The sequence below is a fragment of the Gadus macrocephalus genome, chromosome 15, assembly GCF_031168955.1.
Source record: "Gadus macrocephalus chromosome 15, ASM3116895v1".
In the NCBI taxonomy this organism is placed as follows: domain Eukaryota; kingdom Metazoa; phylum Chordata; class Actinopteri; order Gadiformes; family Gadidae; genus Gadus; species Gadus macrocephalus.
Genome location: NC_082396.1, coordinates 15777088 through 15793698, shown reverse-complemented (window position 1 = coordinate 15793698; position 16611 = coordinate 15777088). Strand labels below are relative to the sequence as shown.

At 48.7% G+C, this 16611-nt stretch overlaps 1 protein-coding gene across 2 annotated transcripts in view; it reads left to right on the top strand.

Annotated features, from left to right (window-relative positions):
* pcnx2 (pecanex 2) overlaps positions 1 to 16611 on the top strand; it is a 29524-nt gene continuing 12913 nt past the window's right edge. Inside the window, exons 1-23 of one of the 2 annotated variants that reach the window (XM_060073931.1) lie at positions 1 to 228; positions 986 to 1094; positions 1195 to 1231; positions 2624 to 3228; positions 3383 to 3580; positions 4055 to 4546; positions 5008 to 5182; positions 5556 to 5706; positions 5835 to 5995; positions 7348 to 7426; positions 8032 to 8167; positions 9058 to 9200; positions 10018 to 10171; positions 10706 to 10738; positions 11049 to 11220; positions 11763 to 11873; positions 12502 to 12593; positions 13226 to 13335; positions 13769 to 13877; positions 14048 to 14140; positions 14439 to 14589; positions 14954 to 15095; positions 15580 to 15757. In XM_060073931.1, coding sequence (XP_059929914.1) covers positions 44 to 228; positions 986 to 1094; positions 1195 to 1231; positions 2624 to 3228; positions 3383 to 3580; positions 4055 to 4546; positions 5008 to 5182; positions 5556 to 5706; positions 5835 to 5995; positions 7348 to 7426; positions 8032 to 8167; positions 9058 to 9200; positions 10018 to 10171; positions 10706 to 10738; positions 11049 to 11220; positions 11763 to 11873; positions 12502 to 12593; positions 13226 to 13335; positions 13769 to 13877; positions 14048 to 14140; positions 14439 to 14589; positions 14954 to 15095; positions 15580 to 15757 — 3816 coding nt within the window. In that variant the 5' untranslated portion in view covers positions 1 to 43. Of the gene's footprint in view, positions 229 to 976; positions 1095 to 1194; positions 1232 to 2623; positions 3229 to 3382; positions 3581 to 4054; positions 4547 to 5007; positions 5183 to 5555; positions 5707 to 5834; positions 5996 to 7347; positions 7427 to 8031; positions 8168 to 9057; positions 9201 to 10017; positions 10172 to 10705; positions 10739 to 11048; positions 11221 to 11762; positions 11874 to 12501; positions 12594 to 13225; positions 13336 to 13768; positions 13878 to 14047; positions 14141 to 14438; positions 14590 to 14953; positions 15096 to 15579; positions 15758 to 16611 lie in introns of both variants that reach the window. The other variant, XM_060073932.1, reaches the window with a different exon arrangement.

The window sequence follows — 16611 nt, the reverse complement described above, 5'->3', positions numbered from 1 at the left end:
CAACCGCTCTCTCCTCCGACCCCAGGCCCTGCCCCCAACCACCATGGCCCTGAGCATCTACTGCACCTCCATCACCGTCTTCTTCGTCCTCATCAAGCTGGCCAACTACCGGCTGCACGTGATGTTTGACCAGGGGGAGGCGCTGGTGCGAAGCAGTCTCTCGGACCTCAGCAAGGCCCCGGAGAAGAAGAGCAACGCTTCGGACCCCTGCCTGCAAGCCACTATCAGGTCCGACAGTACATCATACATATATTACCGAACTTCTAACTGTCTCTGTAAGGAGGTCTCTCTCTCTCTGATCTTGCTCAGCTCTTCTATGTTTCTACCTTGATTTTTCTTCCCTTGGATTTTGGGGGAAAGGGTTGCATGGTGTCTTGTGAAATGGTGTCCTGTGAAGCCCTTTGAGACTTTACCTGTGATTCAAGATGGTACACATTTAATTGAGCTGACATGACATAATTAAACAGGTGTAGATACGATTTGGGAGTTGTAAAGAGAGAGAGCAGAACAGAGATGGTATTGTAAGGTTCTGGTGAGTAGCTCTCTACTCCCGAGCGTCAGAAAGCTGTTTTCAATTCGGGTGGACAAACCCTTTCCTTGTTGCTAATTTAATTTTAAAAGGCTTATATTAGCAAGATCAAGAATGCAGAGCTTTTATTTTGTCTTCCTTCCTCACCCTGTTTTGAAATATATTCATATTTCATGTAACTGAAGACCCCGTTATATTGATGTATGGGCTGCCATGAAGTCATATTGAATTGTTCTCTTTTGCTCTCTCTCTCTCTCTCTCTCTCTCTCTCTCTCTCTTCTCTCTCTCTCTCTCTCTCTCTCTCTCTCTCTCTCTCTCTCTCTCTCTCTCTCTCTCTCTCTCTCTCTCTCTCTCTCTCTCTTCTCTCTCTCTCTCTCTCTCTCTCTCTCTCTCTCTCTCTCTCTCTCTCTCTCTCTCTGTCTCTCTCACACTCTCCATCTAATTCAGGAAGAGCAGCACAGTCCCAGACAGTGTTGCCATGACTTTGTTGGTTCGTAACAGGCCCAGCCCAGTGATCCAGGTTACAGTTAAACAGACTGAGACCGACCAGGGACTGATTGGAGTAGTGAGTGGATTATTGACAGATCGATTGGTTCATATTGATTTGTGAAGAACATGTTTACCATTTATGTAAATACTGTGTCTCTGTACTTCCCTCTGTTCAGGAATGTCCAAAGTCAGATGAGGTGAACGATACAGAAGGTAATGTTGTTTCACATAATTCATGTTTCACAACAAAGAATCCTTTGTATTGTAGACAGAACTGAAAGAGTGAGATTGTGTATTCATAGGTACAATAGGTTTTCTAATAATGTATATGGAATCATTTTTTGTACCCACTGGTGAATAATTGACAAACAACATCCATTGGTCATCGGCCCTTCATAGCAAGTAAACAAAAAGTCAGTCCTTTTAATACAGTCTACAGTTTGATCACAATGACAATGTTGAACCCAGTTTTACAGAGACAGAAATCATTAGTTCTCTTGCACTGAAACATGCTGGTACATCCCCACTCACTCAGGCTGAAGTTAACCTGATTTGATTCTGCAACTTGGAAATGATGATGGGCAGCTAGTGAACTACATGCTATTTCTGTCTGGGATTATTCTTGTCTCTTGATCTTCCTTCAGTTCAATGTGATTAATATTTAACCATGCAACACCAGTTGAGAGCAGAAAAATGGGGAGAAAAGAAAATAAGGTTTTCTGAATATTATATGTGGAACATTGAAACTCATAAGAGATTGATGCCAGTGCCTTGTAGTCCCTCAGAACAGTGGGAAACGAATGCTCCAATTACATATAATAAACATATTACACCATGAAATGTATCGAGCTGTCTCAACAAAGCCTAGACTTTAAGCCAAACAATCTCAGTTTAGATTTGACCACAGACCAGGATGTCATTGATTTAATTAAAAGCCATTGATTAACGTGAGTGACAGCTTGAAAGCAGCCTGGGGAAACCGAATCAAATGCAGCGCAGAAGGCCAAAGGCCCGTCTATAACCAGCCAGACTATTAATCCCCTTTTGATTTCTCTTTTGTTGGCATATCGGATTCCCCCGACGTTGGCCAATAGAGATCGGTAGTCTGTCTTTCCCTAATGGTCTCATAGATAATGTAGTAGAGGGATGACTTCTTCTAACACACCGTAGCCGTAAATCTGCTCAGGGAATCAGCCACGCAGCGGCTTGGAAGCTAGCTCCAGTTTAATGTGTGACCTCATGCCCTTGTGATGAGTCACAGCAAGATCAGCCATAATATCTCAAGAGTGCCCTGGATATATTGTCCCTGTCTTATCCATGTGGTGCAGTCGAGCAGATATACCCAATGTGTTTTATGGCTGGTAGTTCTACTGATATGGAATAAATGGTATGCTGTTGATTATGTGGAATATGTGGGGATTATTGTGGCTCATGTCCTTTCTGAGAATCCAAGGCACTCTACGTAATCTGGTCTGCATGTAGTGACGCTTAAGCATTAGCAGAAGAGAATGAAGAACCGATGGAAGTGTTTTTGTATGGAACCTATGAAACGAATTGAAGAAAATGAGGCACACTGCTGAATCTTCCCCCTGTCCCGCCACGCAGGGCGTAATCAGAGCACGGCGGACGACCTACCAGAGGGGCGTGTGCAGCCCGGCCAGGAGCTCTCCCCGGAAGAACTGTCCAGCCCCAACCCGGACCAGGCCACCCCTCTGCTGCAGGCCCAGCAGAGGCCCTCTTCCCGGGCTGGGGGGGACGGCACCAGGCCCGGGTCGGCCGCCAGCGCGGAGAAACGGGACGCCTCTTCCAGGACCGGGTGTGGCGGCGGCGGCGGCGGCGGCGGCGGCGGCGGCGGGACAGAGAGGGAGGAGGCGGACATCCAGAGCCCCCTGACCGGCACCGACCGGCTGCTGTCGGAGCGGAGCAGGGCGGCGGAGAAGGAGAGGACGACGGTGACGGAGCCGGAGAAGGGGGGCAATGTGGAGGAGGACGGGGGCGAGAGGGAGGCCGTGGATGAGGGGCTGCCCTCCTCCCACGGCGGCGGCGGCAGCAGCAGCAGCAGCAGCAGCGGCAGTGGCAGCGATGAGGGAGAAAGCGGCGAGGAGAGTGAGGGGCGCAAGGAGCCCTCCGACACCAACAACAACACGGTGGACGAGCCCCGAGACCACCTGGGGGCTATAGTCGACAGCACTCCCCAGACCCCCTCCGAGGTAGCCTATAGACAACCGTTTGTAGAACGCAACACATAAACGACGCACTCTATTTGAACCAGCCAGTGCTGGATATCGCCCGACCCCCGACCTTTGACCCCTGTAACGCCCCCGGGGCCTTGATGGCCTTGCTTTCCTGTCTCACCCCCCGCAGTTCGAGGAGGCGGAGGAGGCCTACTGTTCGGACGAGATCGCCGTGGTGCTGGTGGACAACTCGGGCTCCGGGTCCTCCGAGTCGGCGCCCCTGGAATCCCGCGACACGGTGAAGATCATCATCACCATGAGCTGCGACCCGCACACGGCCGCGCGGCTGGAGGAGAGCGTGAAGCAGAGCATCCTGGAGAGCACGCAGGTAGGAGGGGGCGGGGCCTCCACCCGCACCACCCTCTGGCCCTTCTGCTGTCTAGAGGCTCTTAGGGAGATATGGACACCCGAGTTGTTGTGTTGTCGTGGGGTTTGTGTTGAGGCTTCCGTGCATGTTTGGCACAGTTGTTTCCGTTTATGTATAATAATTAACAACAAATGTTATGGCCGTTCCAGCTGGATTGCTCTATGCATGCAGTTAATATTGATGAATGGGTAATGTTTTCCTTTCTTTTGGGGCATCTTTTGTTTATTGAAAAAAAAATGAGGCTTGATGATACATATATTTAATTTCTCTGTTTGGCCTAACCAGATAATATTACATTTGAGTGGATATTATGGATGTGAACGAAAATAAACATATATTTGAACATAATATATATATATATATACAAACATATAAACCTAGACATATATTCAAAGCTATGACACAACACCCCCGGTGGTTGTCCCCTGAGCACAGGCCCAGAAGGAGGCGGGGGAATGCCACATCAAGATCCCCGTCATCACCTTCGACTCCCTCGAGGAGGACGGGCAGAGAGCGGGACAGGAAGGGGCGGAGTCAGACGAGGAGCCCTCGCCCAGACTCTCCCAGTCGACCGTCCACAGTGAGGAGTTCCACCTGTGCAGGGAGACCACCAGCTCTGAGTCCCCCGTGACGGAGGGCCCCCCCGGGCGCCAGCAGAGACCCCCGCCGCCCAGCCTGCGTCTGGGGGAGGCCAGCGACAACGTGCTCAGCCCGCTGCTGACCAACGACAACAGCTCGTCGGGCGTGGATCTGCACTCCCACCACGACGACTCGGACCCCCCGGAGCTCACCGTGGACTCGGAGGGCTTCCTGCGGCTGCCCCCCGCGCTGGGCCGCTACGGGCCCGGGGGCAGGACGCACGTCCGCGGCCTCAGCATGGACAGCGGGAAGGACGCCGTGCTGCTGTCGGAGCGGTCGCACAACGCAGTATGTACAGGGTGGGGCTGACTGGGAGGTACTGCTTACTGTGTACAGGGTGGGGCTGACTGGGAGGTACTGCTTACTGTGTACAGGGTGGGGCGGACTGGGTAGTACTGCTTACTGTGTACAGGGTGGTTCTTACTGTGTACAGCGTGGCACTAACTCTGTAGTATGCTTTTATTGTGTAGCATCTTGGCACTTGCAGTGTAGTACGCTATAACTGTTCAGTACGCTGTTACTGTTTAGTACGTGACTTACTGCCCAGTTTGGCACTAACTGTGTTCAGTGTGAGGCTTACTGGGAGGAACGCTATGACTCTGCAGTATGGCACTTACTTTGTACAGTACGGCACTCTGTTAATGTGTCAATTTCATGACCCATGCTTTCATCCATTCATCCCTTTGTCCATCCACCCATTCATCCGTTCATCCGTTCATCCATTAACCCCTCCCCTTTCTGGCTTCCAGACGGTAATGACGAGTTCTAAATCGGACCTGGAGGCCAAGGAAGGCCAGCTCCCCAACGAGTCCAACTTCCTGGAGTTCGTGTCTCTTCTGGGGTCCCTGAGCAGAGAGGGCGGGGCCAGCGCCCAGGAGGAGGAGAGGACGCAGCAGAGAGGGGACGCACACACTGCGGACCAGGGTGGGCGTCCACACGGCGGGGGTAGCAGATCCTTCTAATCAGCACGCCCATGATTAAAGCGGCATGTATCTTAGAATAAATATTAGGATTGGGAATTCCTCATGTGCTATTTTGGTTCACATTATAGGTCGAAGAAGTTAGATGAAATATAATTTTTTGATCACATCCCAATTCGGTTCACATGCTAAGGCTGAGATTACAATTATTTAAATAAGTTGAACTTGATCTAACTGATTCATCGTCCTCCTATAAACACGCAAACATCCATCCTTCATGCGCCGGTGCAGACCGCAGCTTCCGTTGCAGACCGTGAGTGTGAATCCAAATTTGAAAGGAGTAAGCCCCGTGTTTTAACACTTCTTCTCCTTCCCAGAGGATCCCAGTACATCCGCCAAACCAAGCGAGGCCTTTTCTGAGACCAAAGGGGAAAGCCAGCGCAGGAGACCCAACCCCCCCACCAGCCTGGCCACAGACACCCTGCACGCCATCCCCCCCGCGCGCATCCCCATCGTCTCCCCCGACAGGTAAACACACAGCAGAGCTACGGTGACAATGCTGTGAAGAGTTTATTGCCAAACTCTAAATAACATGCGGCTTTTTGTCGTGCGTTTCGATGGCTGTGCCCGAGGATGGCTTTAATGGAACGAGTTAGTGCCTTATTCGCACCCAGCCCTCAGACGGACCGGGAGAAGGACCCGGACTACGACTCCCTCCCGTCCCAGACCTCCCAGTCGGAGAGCTCCATGCTGCAGGTCATCTGCAGACCGGAGGCCACCAACAAGGAGGACGCGTACACCTTCCACACCGTGCACAGTACGTCTGAGTCCGACCGCTTGTTCCTCTGTGACGGCATGTTGACACATGGGGGCCTGAAACGCATGGGAGAAGCGCAAAACGCAATTAGCTCTGTGGGCGGGTCTCTGGCGCTGTTGCTAATATACCGGCGGAAAATGGCTCAAATCTAAAATGGGTTGGTCTGAAGTAGCCTAATGTGTTTTTTGGGCGTAACATGCATAAACCAATAAGAGCCCCATCTCCCATCCCCTTATGAGCCATTTAGCGCATTTGAAACTGACGAGTTGATATTTTGACAGCGCGTGTGCATTCTCCCCTGAGACAGATGTATGACCACATGAATTTCCAACTTCCAATGGCTCAGTTTATGTCCAAATAATATGGCCTAATTCACACATGGATAGCGTTTTCTTCTACAACTTCTGAAACACTGAGTCGTCATATCAATTTCGGCAAAGAAAACGTAACACATATATGTGCTAAAACAAGATTTTGTTTTGGAAGGCTGGGATATACTTTGCTCGTTTATTATTGTTATTATTATTATTTTAACGCATGGCATAGCCTATTGCAGTGTTCATTCATGCAGCCCCTATGGAATTTTTTTCCACAATCCACATGCTATTTCTATGCAGTTTTACGTATATGAACAATCTTTGACATCATAATATTTAAATTAGGCTAATTGTTTGCATGTTTGTGCTGTTTATAGCCTACGTGTGTGTAAGCTTATGTTACAGTTCCGAACTGCCTAGGCATGTCAAAATAGCAAAACCAACTGCGCTATCCGCTAGTGCACTTTCTTCGGTCAGTTGTTCAATTGCAAAATGTATCTGTATGAGAGCTATATGTATCTTTTCACGCCTCTGCTTTCGCCGACACGCCTCTCTCCGGGCGCAAGTTTAGTGGCGCGAGTTTGCTGTGGGGGCAAATCTTCTTTGCGCCGGCTGCAAACTAGCAACGATACATGCGTCGGTGTAGAAAGTAAATTGTGCTGGGTGCAAGATAGGGCCCATGGTCTGTTTAGACAACATAACAGGTCTCGTTGGAGATTGTTTAGTTGAGTTCATTCATCTCTGTTTTGGTTGAGATATGAAGCTCTATTTATATCCTGGGTCTATTTCTGTCCTAACCTGGCCGTCAAGAATGCAACAACACATTATTAGCATAAAGAGTTTAAAAATACTCAAATCATTGATCATCTTCTTTTGTGTCAGTTTTGTACTTTGGTGTCAGTTTGCTTTGAGCTGCATGAAACATAATAAGCTCTGTGTATGTGTGTGTGTGTGTGTGTGTGTGTGTGTGTGTGTGTGTGTGTGTGTGTGTGTGTGTGTGTGTGTGTGTGTGTGTGTGTGTGTGTGTGTTACCAGGGGACCGGCCCCGTAAGCTCTATGCAGAGAGGGCCCTCAACCTGCCCCTCGGGGCGGAGCTCATCACCGGCAATATGTGGTACTGCTGGAGCGTCGACCTCCTTCTTCCTCCTCCTTCTCCTCCTTTTCCTTCAAATCCTCCTCCTCCTCCTCCTCCTCCCTCCTCCCTCCTCCTCCTCCTCCTCCTCCTCCTCCTCCTCCTCCCTCCTCCCTCCTCCTCCTCCTCCTCCTCCTCCTCCTCCTCCTCCTCCTCCCTCCTCCTCCTCCTCCTCCCTCCTCCCTCCTCCTCCTCCTCCTCCTCCTCCTCCTCCTCCTCCCTCCTCCTCCCTCCTCCTCCTCCTCCTCCTCCTCCTCCTCCACTGCGTATTACACAGCACTCTCCTTCCTTCTCCCCCTGCTCCCTTTCCTGAACATTTCCTTTATTTAATAAAAAATGTTTATGCCACCTGAACTGAGTTTAATTATCTGCCTGTTATTATATTCTGTTACCTCAATCCAGCACATAAATACAGAATTTGCATGAATAAATATTTGCATAGTATTTTTTAATACTCTATTCTGTGGACTTGTGGACCAATATTCAACACACCAATGCGTGTGTGTTTATCTGTGTGTGCGTGTTTCTGATTGCATGTGTGTGTGTTTTGTTTGTGTGTGTGTGTGTGTGTGTGTGTGGGGGTCCAGTGACCTGCTATCGACCTCTTCAAACTCCGAGGGTCAGGACGGCCTAGTGGGGGGCCACATGGAGGGCCCGTTCCAGCGACGCATCATCCCTGCACACCGACTCCGGCCCCGCAGAACCCACCCAGAGATCTTCCAGGTACCGACCCCCCCCACTGCCGCCTCTTGTGGCGGGCTGTTCTGTCTCTCCTCTCCCTTTTACTGGATCTATCTTTGGTGTTGTGGTGTGCTTTGCATTCTCCCCCTGTTTTCCCCCTCTGTTTGCCCTTTCTTTTATCCCGGGCTGGACTCTACTCTGTCGTGTTATCATTTGGTTTGTTATGTCCTTTTTCTCTTCTCTTATCTCATCAGGGCGTTGCTCCTATTTTTCTCCGCTCTTCCTCTCCTGTCCGTTCCTTAGCTATATATCATCTCCCCTCTCCTGTCCTCTCGCTGTATTTCCTCTCCTCTGCTCTCTTGTTTCCTCTTCTCTCCTCCTCTCGTGTAACCGAGAGCCAGAGAGCAGTTGGCTTCGATGGCAACTATTTAAATGGTATTGATGCAAATCAGTGGTGCGCAATCACCTCACTCTATCACTGTAATGAACTGTCCCTTCTCATGGTCCGCGGATACAGGCTCCAGAGCCATTTTTTTTGGACATAGCAGAGTTTAGCTGCAATGAAGCGAACAGCAATGGCCTGAGTCAGGCGGGATCCTAACCCCTTACACTGTTTCGCACAACTAACGATTGAAATCAGGCTTCAAACAACAGTATGCTTAGACATGTGTGAATCAAAGGGGCTTTGCCGGCCTCACTTTAAGTCATGATAACTCTGGAGGATTCTGACAAATGTATGTTAATGTTGATAATTTCTTTAATAGGCAGAGAATCTTATTTGTGTGAGCAACACTTTGTGTGTGAAACACCATGTGTTTTTGTGTGTGTGTGTGTGTGTGTGTGTGTGTGTGTGTGTGTGTGTGTGTGTGTGTGTGTGTGTGTGTGTGTGTGTGTGTGTGTGTGTGTGTGTGCGTATGTGTGTGTCCTGCCAGGAGGAAGACTCTCTGGACGAGTCTTCAGAAACATCCACGCAAGAGAGACCGACTAGGAAGCTGTACTACAAGCTCAGACTGTTTCCTGGGAAGTGGGTCAACATCCTGTACGACCGACTGACCCTGCTCGCGCTGTTGGACAGGTGTGTGTGTGTGTGTGTGTGTGTGTGTGTGTGTGTGTGTGTGTGTGAGTGTGTGTGTGTGTGTGTGTGGGTGTGTGTGTGTGTGTGCGTGCACGCGCGTGTGTCTGTGTGTGCGTGTGTGTGTGCGTGCGTGCATGCGTGTTTGTGTGTGTGCGTGTGCGAGTGAGTGTGTGTGACGCAGTGATAATATTGACCCGCAACTATCGACCATTTATATCCATTCATCATTCAGTCTACAATGAGACGTAAATAATGGCAAATACCCATCAAGCCTCGGGCCAAGGGAAGTTTAGAATTTCCTCGCTTTGTCTGACAAGCAGCCAAGAGGAGAAAAACTAAATTATTGATTTCATCAAACAGGAAAATTATTTCAAATATTAAACATTTCTGCAGCGCTAGGCAAGGAATGTTAGGTATCTGTAATGGGATTATTGACATAAACAATCATTTATACATTGATTATTATGTGTGTGTGTGTGTGTGTGTGTGTGTGTGTGTGTGTGTGTGTGTGTGTGTGTGTGTGTGTGTGTGTGTGTGTGTGTGTATTTGTGTGTGTGTGTGTGTGTGTGTGTGTGTGTGTGTGTGTGTGTGTGTGTGTGTGTGTGTGTGTGTGTGTGTGTGTGTGTGTGTGTGTGTGTGTGTGTGTGTTGGTGTGTTTGCATGCACATATTTGCATTTCTGCAGATGTAAGCAGCAAACGTTCTGTTCTTTTCTTAAATGGATTCTTAACATCCACAATTAATTGATATATCAAAATGATGTGTTGATTAATGGATTAACCACAACCGCTATCCCCCCACACCACTGCTGGTCGTAGGAACCAGGAAGTTCTGGAGAACCTGGTGGCCATCTTCATGGGCTTCCTGGTGTCATTCCTGGGCTTCCTGCTCTTGAACCGGGGCTGCTTCCAAGACTTCTGGGTATTCCAGTTCTGTCTGGTCATCGCCAGCTGCCAATACTCATTACTCAAGGTGAGGAGACCACTTCATAGTTCTGCCCTGCTGAGCTCCATCTCTGACTCCCTCCCTGCAGTGTTGGTGGATTGGGCCAGATATCCCTTCTAATCTGGCAACCCTGGCTGCAGCGCACTGCAGCCAGGATTGCCAAATTCGGTGGGATATCCGGCCCAACCTGGCAACACTGCCTCCCAACACTCTCTTAGGAGACCCTCACCTCATGGACTGCGGTGATCATTTCCTCATCTCCCCTCAGTTGTAAATTCGGCAACTATAGAAGGCGACAGCATCCCTACACCGTACTGCTGACTCTCAGCAGCTGATTCAGCCTTTGCTGCTGGAATCTTTTTTGCGGCACAACGATAATCGCTCAAGGGATTCTAATAAAACTCTGCATCGAGCGTTGCCATTAGTGATGGTCGACGCAGCACTGCCATCTGTTGTGAAATCCCTGTCTGGTGTGGCTCGCGCTCATTGGTTGTGAGTGAGTTATTTTCAGGTTAAGTGGGGATTCATAATCCGTGTGTCTCTGTCTGTTGTCCTTTTCAGAGTGTTCAACCCGACGCGGCCTCGCCCACGCATGTGAGTTGGTCTGTGCTGGGGAAGTGATTGGCATCACATGTCTCTTTAGGTCATACGGATCTCTGTTATGTAATCATGTATCGGATTGAAAATATACTGTATGTGATATGTCTGTGTTCTGTGTTGTCCACGCACAATCATGGGCATGTTTGTGTTTGTGTGTGTCTATGGAAATCTGTGAGTGTGTGTGTGTGTGTGTGTGTGTGCTTGTTTTTGTCTATGTGGGTGTACGTTGTTTTTTGTGTTTGTGTTTGTGTCCGCCTGTGCGTCTATCTTTACATGTGCGTGTCTATATGTGTGTGGTCTCCAGGGCCACAACCAGCTGGTGGCCTACAGCCGGGCGGCCTACTTCTGCCTGTTCTGCTCTCTGATCTGGCTGCTGGAGCAGGTGCTGCAGACCAAGGACCTGCCCGTCTCCACGCTATACGGGGTCACCATCGCCTGCCACGACGCCCTGCACCTCCTCAGAGACCTGCTCCTGGGTACGGTCAGCCACCGTGGAGAACGCGCGTGTGTGTGTGCCTGTGTGTGCGTTTGTGTTTGTGTGTGTGTCTTTGTGTTTGTGTGCACGCATGTTTGTGTGTGTGTGTGTGTGTGTGTTTGTGTGTGTGTGTGTCTTTGTGTTTGTGTGCATGCATGTGTGTGTGTGTGTGTGTGTATATGTGTGTTTGCGTGAAACCTGTGAACACAGACGCCCATGTGAAAATCGACGTCCAGCTTTGTTATGATGTATTCATGGTTGGAGAGGAGATATATTGGATGCAATTCAGAGGTTAACAAGGGATTTGATCTATTGATATATCAATGACACTTGGACCATTTTAGGTGTCGTCGTAGGAAAAGCACAGGTGTCACTCATAACACTAATTATGGGCCTCCTCTTTTGGTGTGATGAGCGAGGCCCTCTTTTCGACCTATCACGACCCCTCTGTGAAACGGGCACTGTCTGTGAAACACTGGTCAGCTTCCGGATGCTTTCCACCACAGACAACAAGGCCTCACTGATCTCCGCTCTGTCCCCCAGGGATCACCTACTGCTTCCCCATCACCTTCCTGGTGGGCCTGCTGCCCCAGGTCAACACCTTCACCATCTACCTGCTGGAGCAGATCGACATGCACTTCTTCGGAGGAACCGGTGAGCCCCGCTCATCATGTGACCAATCACATCGCTTTAACCCACCTTTCACACCTGTGTATTTAGACCACAGAATGGTTGAATACTTCATTCTGATTGGTCGATATCATTCCACGGGTGTGCATTCTTTTCGATAACCGGACGTCTCCGCCTTTTAAACGTTTCAAGTCATTGCGCTACAAACTAACAGTAACAGCAACGGCCATGTAGAGCCATTGACTGGATGTTTCCATGACAACGCAAAACATTAGGCTGAAAGGGCCACAGAAAAGAGTTTCATTATAGCTGAGGAATTCGATAAAAAAATCGTAAGTGTTTGCTGAATGTACCGAAATACGATACATTCACTCAACTGTGGGGAGCAGGATCTGCTTTGCCTCGGCAGTGTCTCTGACCCCATCATACAAGATTTACGTATAACAGGACTCTTTTGCATATTGAATGGGTATATCCATATATATATTATCGATATTTATTTGAAGCATATTTTTGTTGTCAGTGTTAAAAAGGGATTTTTCGTTGCATGCTGCCTCTTGGCAGCATTCGTCAAGGTTACATAAGAAACAGCCAACATATACACACTATATATTAAATCAGACGGTGTTCCGTGTTTCTTTGTGTTCCCCAGCTGCCACAGGCCTCCACTCTGCAATATACAGTATCCTACGCAGTCTGGTAGCACTGTCACTGCTCTATGGATTCTGCTTCGGAGCCCTCAAGGTAAGAAACGAATAGAGTTGCTGTTGAATGAGCCAGGGCTCGATACGTCTCCCATCTCCTCTCCTCTCCTATCCTCTCCTCTCCACTCATCACCTCTCCTCCTGCTTCTCTCTGTCCTCTCCCTTCCCCCTCCCCCTATCTTCTCTCCGCACCCCTTTCTACTCTCTCCTCTTCTCTACTCTCTCCTCTGTCCTCTTCTCTTCCCTCTCCCCTCTCTCTGTTATAAATAGCCTGCGAGCCACTTTACTGAGTGATGGAGGGAAGAAAGCGAGGGCTGTGACAGTGCTGTTATTCGTCCTTACTAAATGACTAGGAAGAGGCAGCAGCCTGGGGTGTGTGTGTGCGTGTGTTTGTGTGTGTGTTTGTGTGTGTGTGTTTGTGTTTGTGTGTGATTGTGGGGGTGTGGTGTTAACTGACAAGCACCAACAGGAAGGACAGGATCACAGGATGATAATTATAGACACACAGTCCTACACGTCTTGCTTTACAAGAATTATAGGGAGATGATATTACACACAGGTGATATCTGGAACAGACTAATACAGGTGTTTGCACAATTTTGTATTACTAAAAATATTCAGTGGTACATGGTGATTGTGTGCATGTGTTTGTGTGTTTGTGTGTGTTTTCAGGAGCCCTGGGATGAGCAGCACACCCCTGCTCTGTTCTCTGGATTCTGTGGCCTCCTGGTGGTGTTCTCGTACCATCTGAGCAGACAGAGCAGCAACCCCTCCACCCTACTGTAAGTACCACCAGCAAGACAGGAACACACTACAATTCTGTGGAATTTTGTTTTGATTTTACTGTGACAATACTCTCTCTCTCTCTCTCTCTCTCTCTCTCTCTCTCTCTCTCTCTCTCTATATATATATATATATATATATATATATATATATAGAGAGAGAGAGAGAGAGAGAGAGAGAGAAAGATATATATATATATATTGCTGTGTAAGTTCAATATAATATCTTTGTTTCATGAAAGAAACAATTTCATAAACAAGTATATTTAATTCTGTCTCGTCATCAATTCTTTAGATTAGAATTGATGACGAGTCACACCCATTGCAAGTCTGCGTTTTGTGTGTGCGCGTGTGGAAAGAGGAAAGAGCGATTTTAGGATAGGCAGACATTCAAGTATAAAACATGTGGACGTTTCATCACTGTGGTTTCCAGATCGCTGATCAAGTCGAAGCTAGTTCCGGGGCTGGTGGACAACGAGGAAGATGAAGAGGTGGAGTCACACATCAAAGACCCCCTGCCGGAAAAGCTGCAGAACTCGATGGTTAATAATATGCTATGGAAATGTGTAGAAACAGTGGTCCAAAACTGTATTTGAATGACTAACCAAAAGACAGACCAAATAAAAGTTTTAATGCATACAAATAATGAGCCAGGGATGAATGATCGGCACTCTGTAATCGTTGATCAAGTGTTTTCTCCTGTGGTCTTCAGAAAGAGATCCTCATGTCAGACATCGTGGTCTGCTCCGTGGCCTACATCCTGACCTTTGCCCTCACCGCCAGCACGGTCTTCCTCTCCCTGAAGGTGAACTTCCTGCCTTCATCGGGACATTGGCAGGGTCATGTGACTACTTGGCCCTGAGGAAGACTACTGTTATTACATAGTTATGAAACGTAACAGACGTGCATACATAGACACAAACACAAAAAACGATTCGTAACCTAAAAAACAACTTGGATGCCCAACAAACAAGATGAACTCCCACTAGAATATCGAGCTGAGCACTCACACCTTGTCCCTCGTCACGGAATAACGTATTCATCCGTGTTACCATTGAAAATCATCACATGGTTGACTCTAGCGTTGTTTCTGTGGCCCGCAGCCCTTTGTGACCATCGTGCTGTACGCGCTGGCCGGGACGGTGGGGCTGGTCACCCACTACCTCATCCCCCAGCTGAGGAAGCACCACCCCTGGCTGTGGCTGTCCCACCCTGTCCTCAAGACCAAGGAGTTCCACCAGTTTGAGCCCAGAGGTCAGCCGGCAGCAGGGGACGCCATGACACTCACATGACCTTCACTACACGCTCCGCCAGAGCCGCCATCACACACTGATCTGACGGTGGTTCAGGCATTTAGCTATTTTGTTGCCGATAAGTAAAAAAAACGTTCTCTTCCAAAACTCGAAATATAAAACCTAGAAACTTGTAAATATGGTGAACAGGTCAGAGTCATTGCTTCTAACATACTTACTAACTAAATCACGTCAAATATCATTCATGGCTATTAAGGATTAATAATGATAATTAATAAAATAAAATGATATAAATAGCCCGTTGTTGTTGACAGGACAACCAAAGTGCAGTGACTAGTGATGCTCAGGGTCTCTGCTCCCCCCAGAGGACGCGGTGCTGATGTGGTTCGAGCGGCTGTACGTGGGCCTGCTGTGCTTCGAGAAGTACGTGGTGTACCCCGCCATCGTGCTGAGCGCCCTCACCAACGACGGCTTCTCCCTCAGCCACCGCAAGAGGCTGGGCATCCAGTGAGTGGGAAGGAGCAGAAACACACACACACACGCACACATGCACGCACAAGCGCACACACGAGCGATTCCTGGTATATTTTTGGTAACGTTTGCTTCTAAACGACGAGAGTTGGGAGTGTGAGTGTGTGTGTCCGTGTGTTTGTGTGTTTGTGCCTGTGTGTGTGTGTGTGGGCGTGTGTGTGTGTGTGTGTGTGTGTGCTACTGTCTGACCGTGTGTGTGCTGCTGTCCGACCAATGTGTGTGTGCGTGTGCGTGTTTCTGTGTGTGTGTGTGCGCGTTTCTGTCTGACCCATGTGTGTGTTGCTGTCTGACCCGTGTCTGTGCTGCTGCCTGACCCATGCGTGTGTGTGTGCTGCTGTCTGACCGTGTGGTGTGTGTGTGGGTGTGTGTGCGTTTGTGTGCATGTGTGTGTGTGTGCGTGCTGCTGTCTGACCCGTGCGTGTGTGTGCTGCTTTCTGACCATGTGTGTTCCCCTCCCCAGCGGCGATGTCCTCCTCACCACGGTGGCCGGGCTGAAGCTCCTGCGCTCGTCCTTCTGCGACCCCAGCTTCCAGTTCCTCACCCTCCTCTTCACGCTCATCTTCTTCCACTTCGACTGCCCACGCGCCTCCGAGAGCTTCCTGCTCGACTTCTTCCTCATGTCCATCATCTTCCACAAGGTGCGGGCTGGGAGGGGCTGGGTCGAAGGGCTGGTTTCACATTATGTTTAATCGGGACATGTACTGGGACATGTACTGGGACATGTACTGGGACATGTACTGGGACATGTACTGGGACATGTACTGGGACATGTACTGGGACATGTACTGGGACATGTACTGGGACATGTACTGGGACATGTACTGGGATGTGGGTTGTTTTGAATTGGCAAATCAAATCCACAATTCTACTGCGGAATATAGGAATTGTATTGAATTTATATAGATATTTTATTTTAAAATCTATATACAATCAAAACAGATTTTCAGCACTGAGTAGTGTTTCCCTAAGAACCATTTAAAACATACATTTTAGGGACAATCTCACTCAAAAAATGTATAAGATCAGTCCGGTCAAGTCTGGCAGAGATATGACCAGAAAATATAAATATATGAAAAATTGAAATATGGAAACTGATCTAATAATATTTTGTGCATTAGAGGGAACGTCTCTTATCTCCCCTCCAAAGAGGACAAAACATTGAAACAGGCAAATACTTCAAACGCATAAAACACCACCTTCACGCGTGTGTGTGTCCTACAACCACACCTCTAGGGACAGAGGAATGCACTGTTCACCGTTTAGCTGCTGTTTTATATATGCTCACACGGTGCAACGTTTTCCCCGTGGACTCTTCGCTCCACGTGTGAGGAGGAGAGGACTGAGAGGTGGTGGAGGCGGTGTGTGTGTGTGTGTGTGTGTGTGTGTGTGTGTGTGTGTGTGTGTGTGTGTGTGTGTGTGTGTGTGTGTGTGTGTGTGTGTGTGTGTGTGTGTGTGTGTGTGTGTGTGAGGAGATGACTGAGTGGTGTTGGAG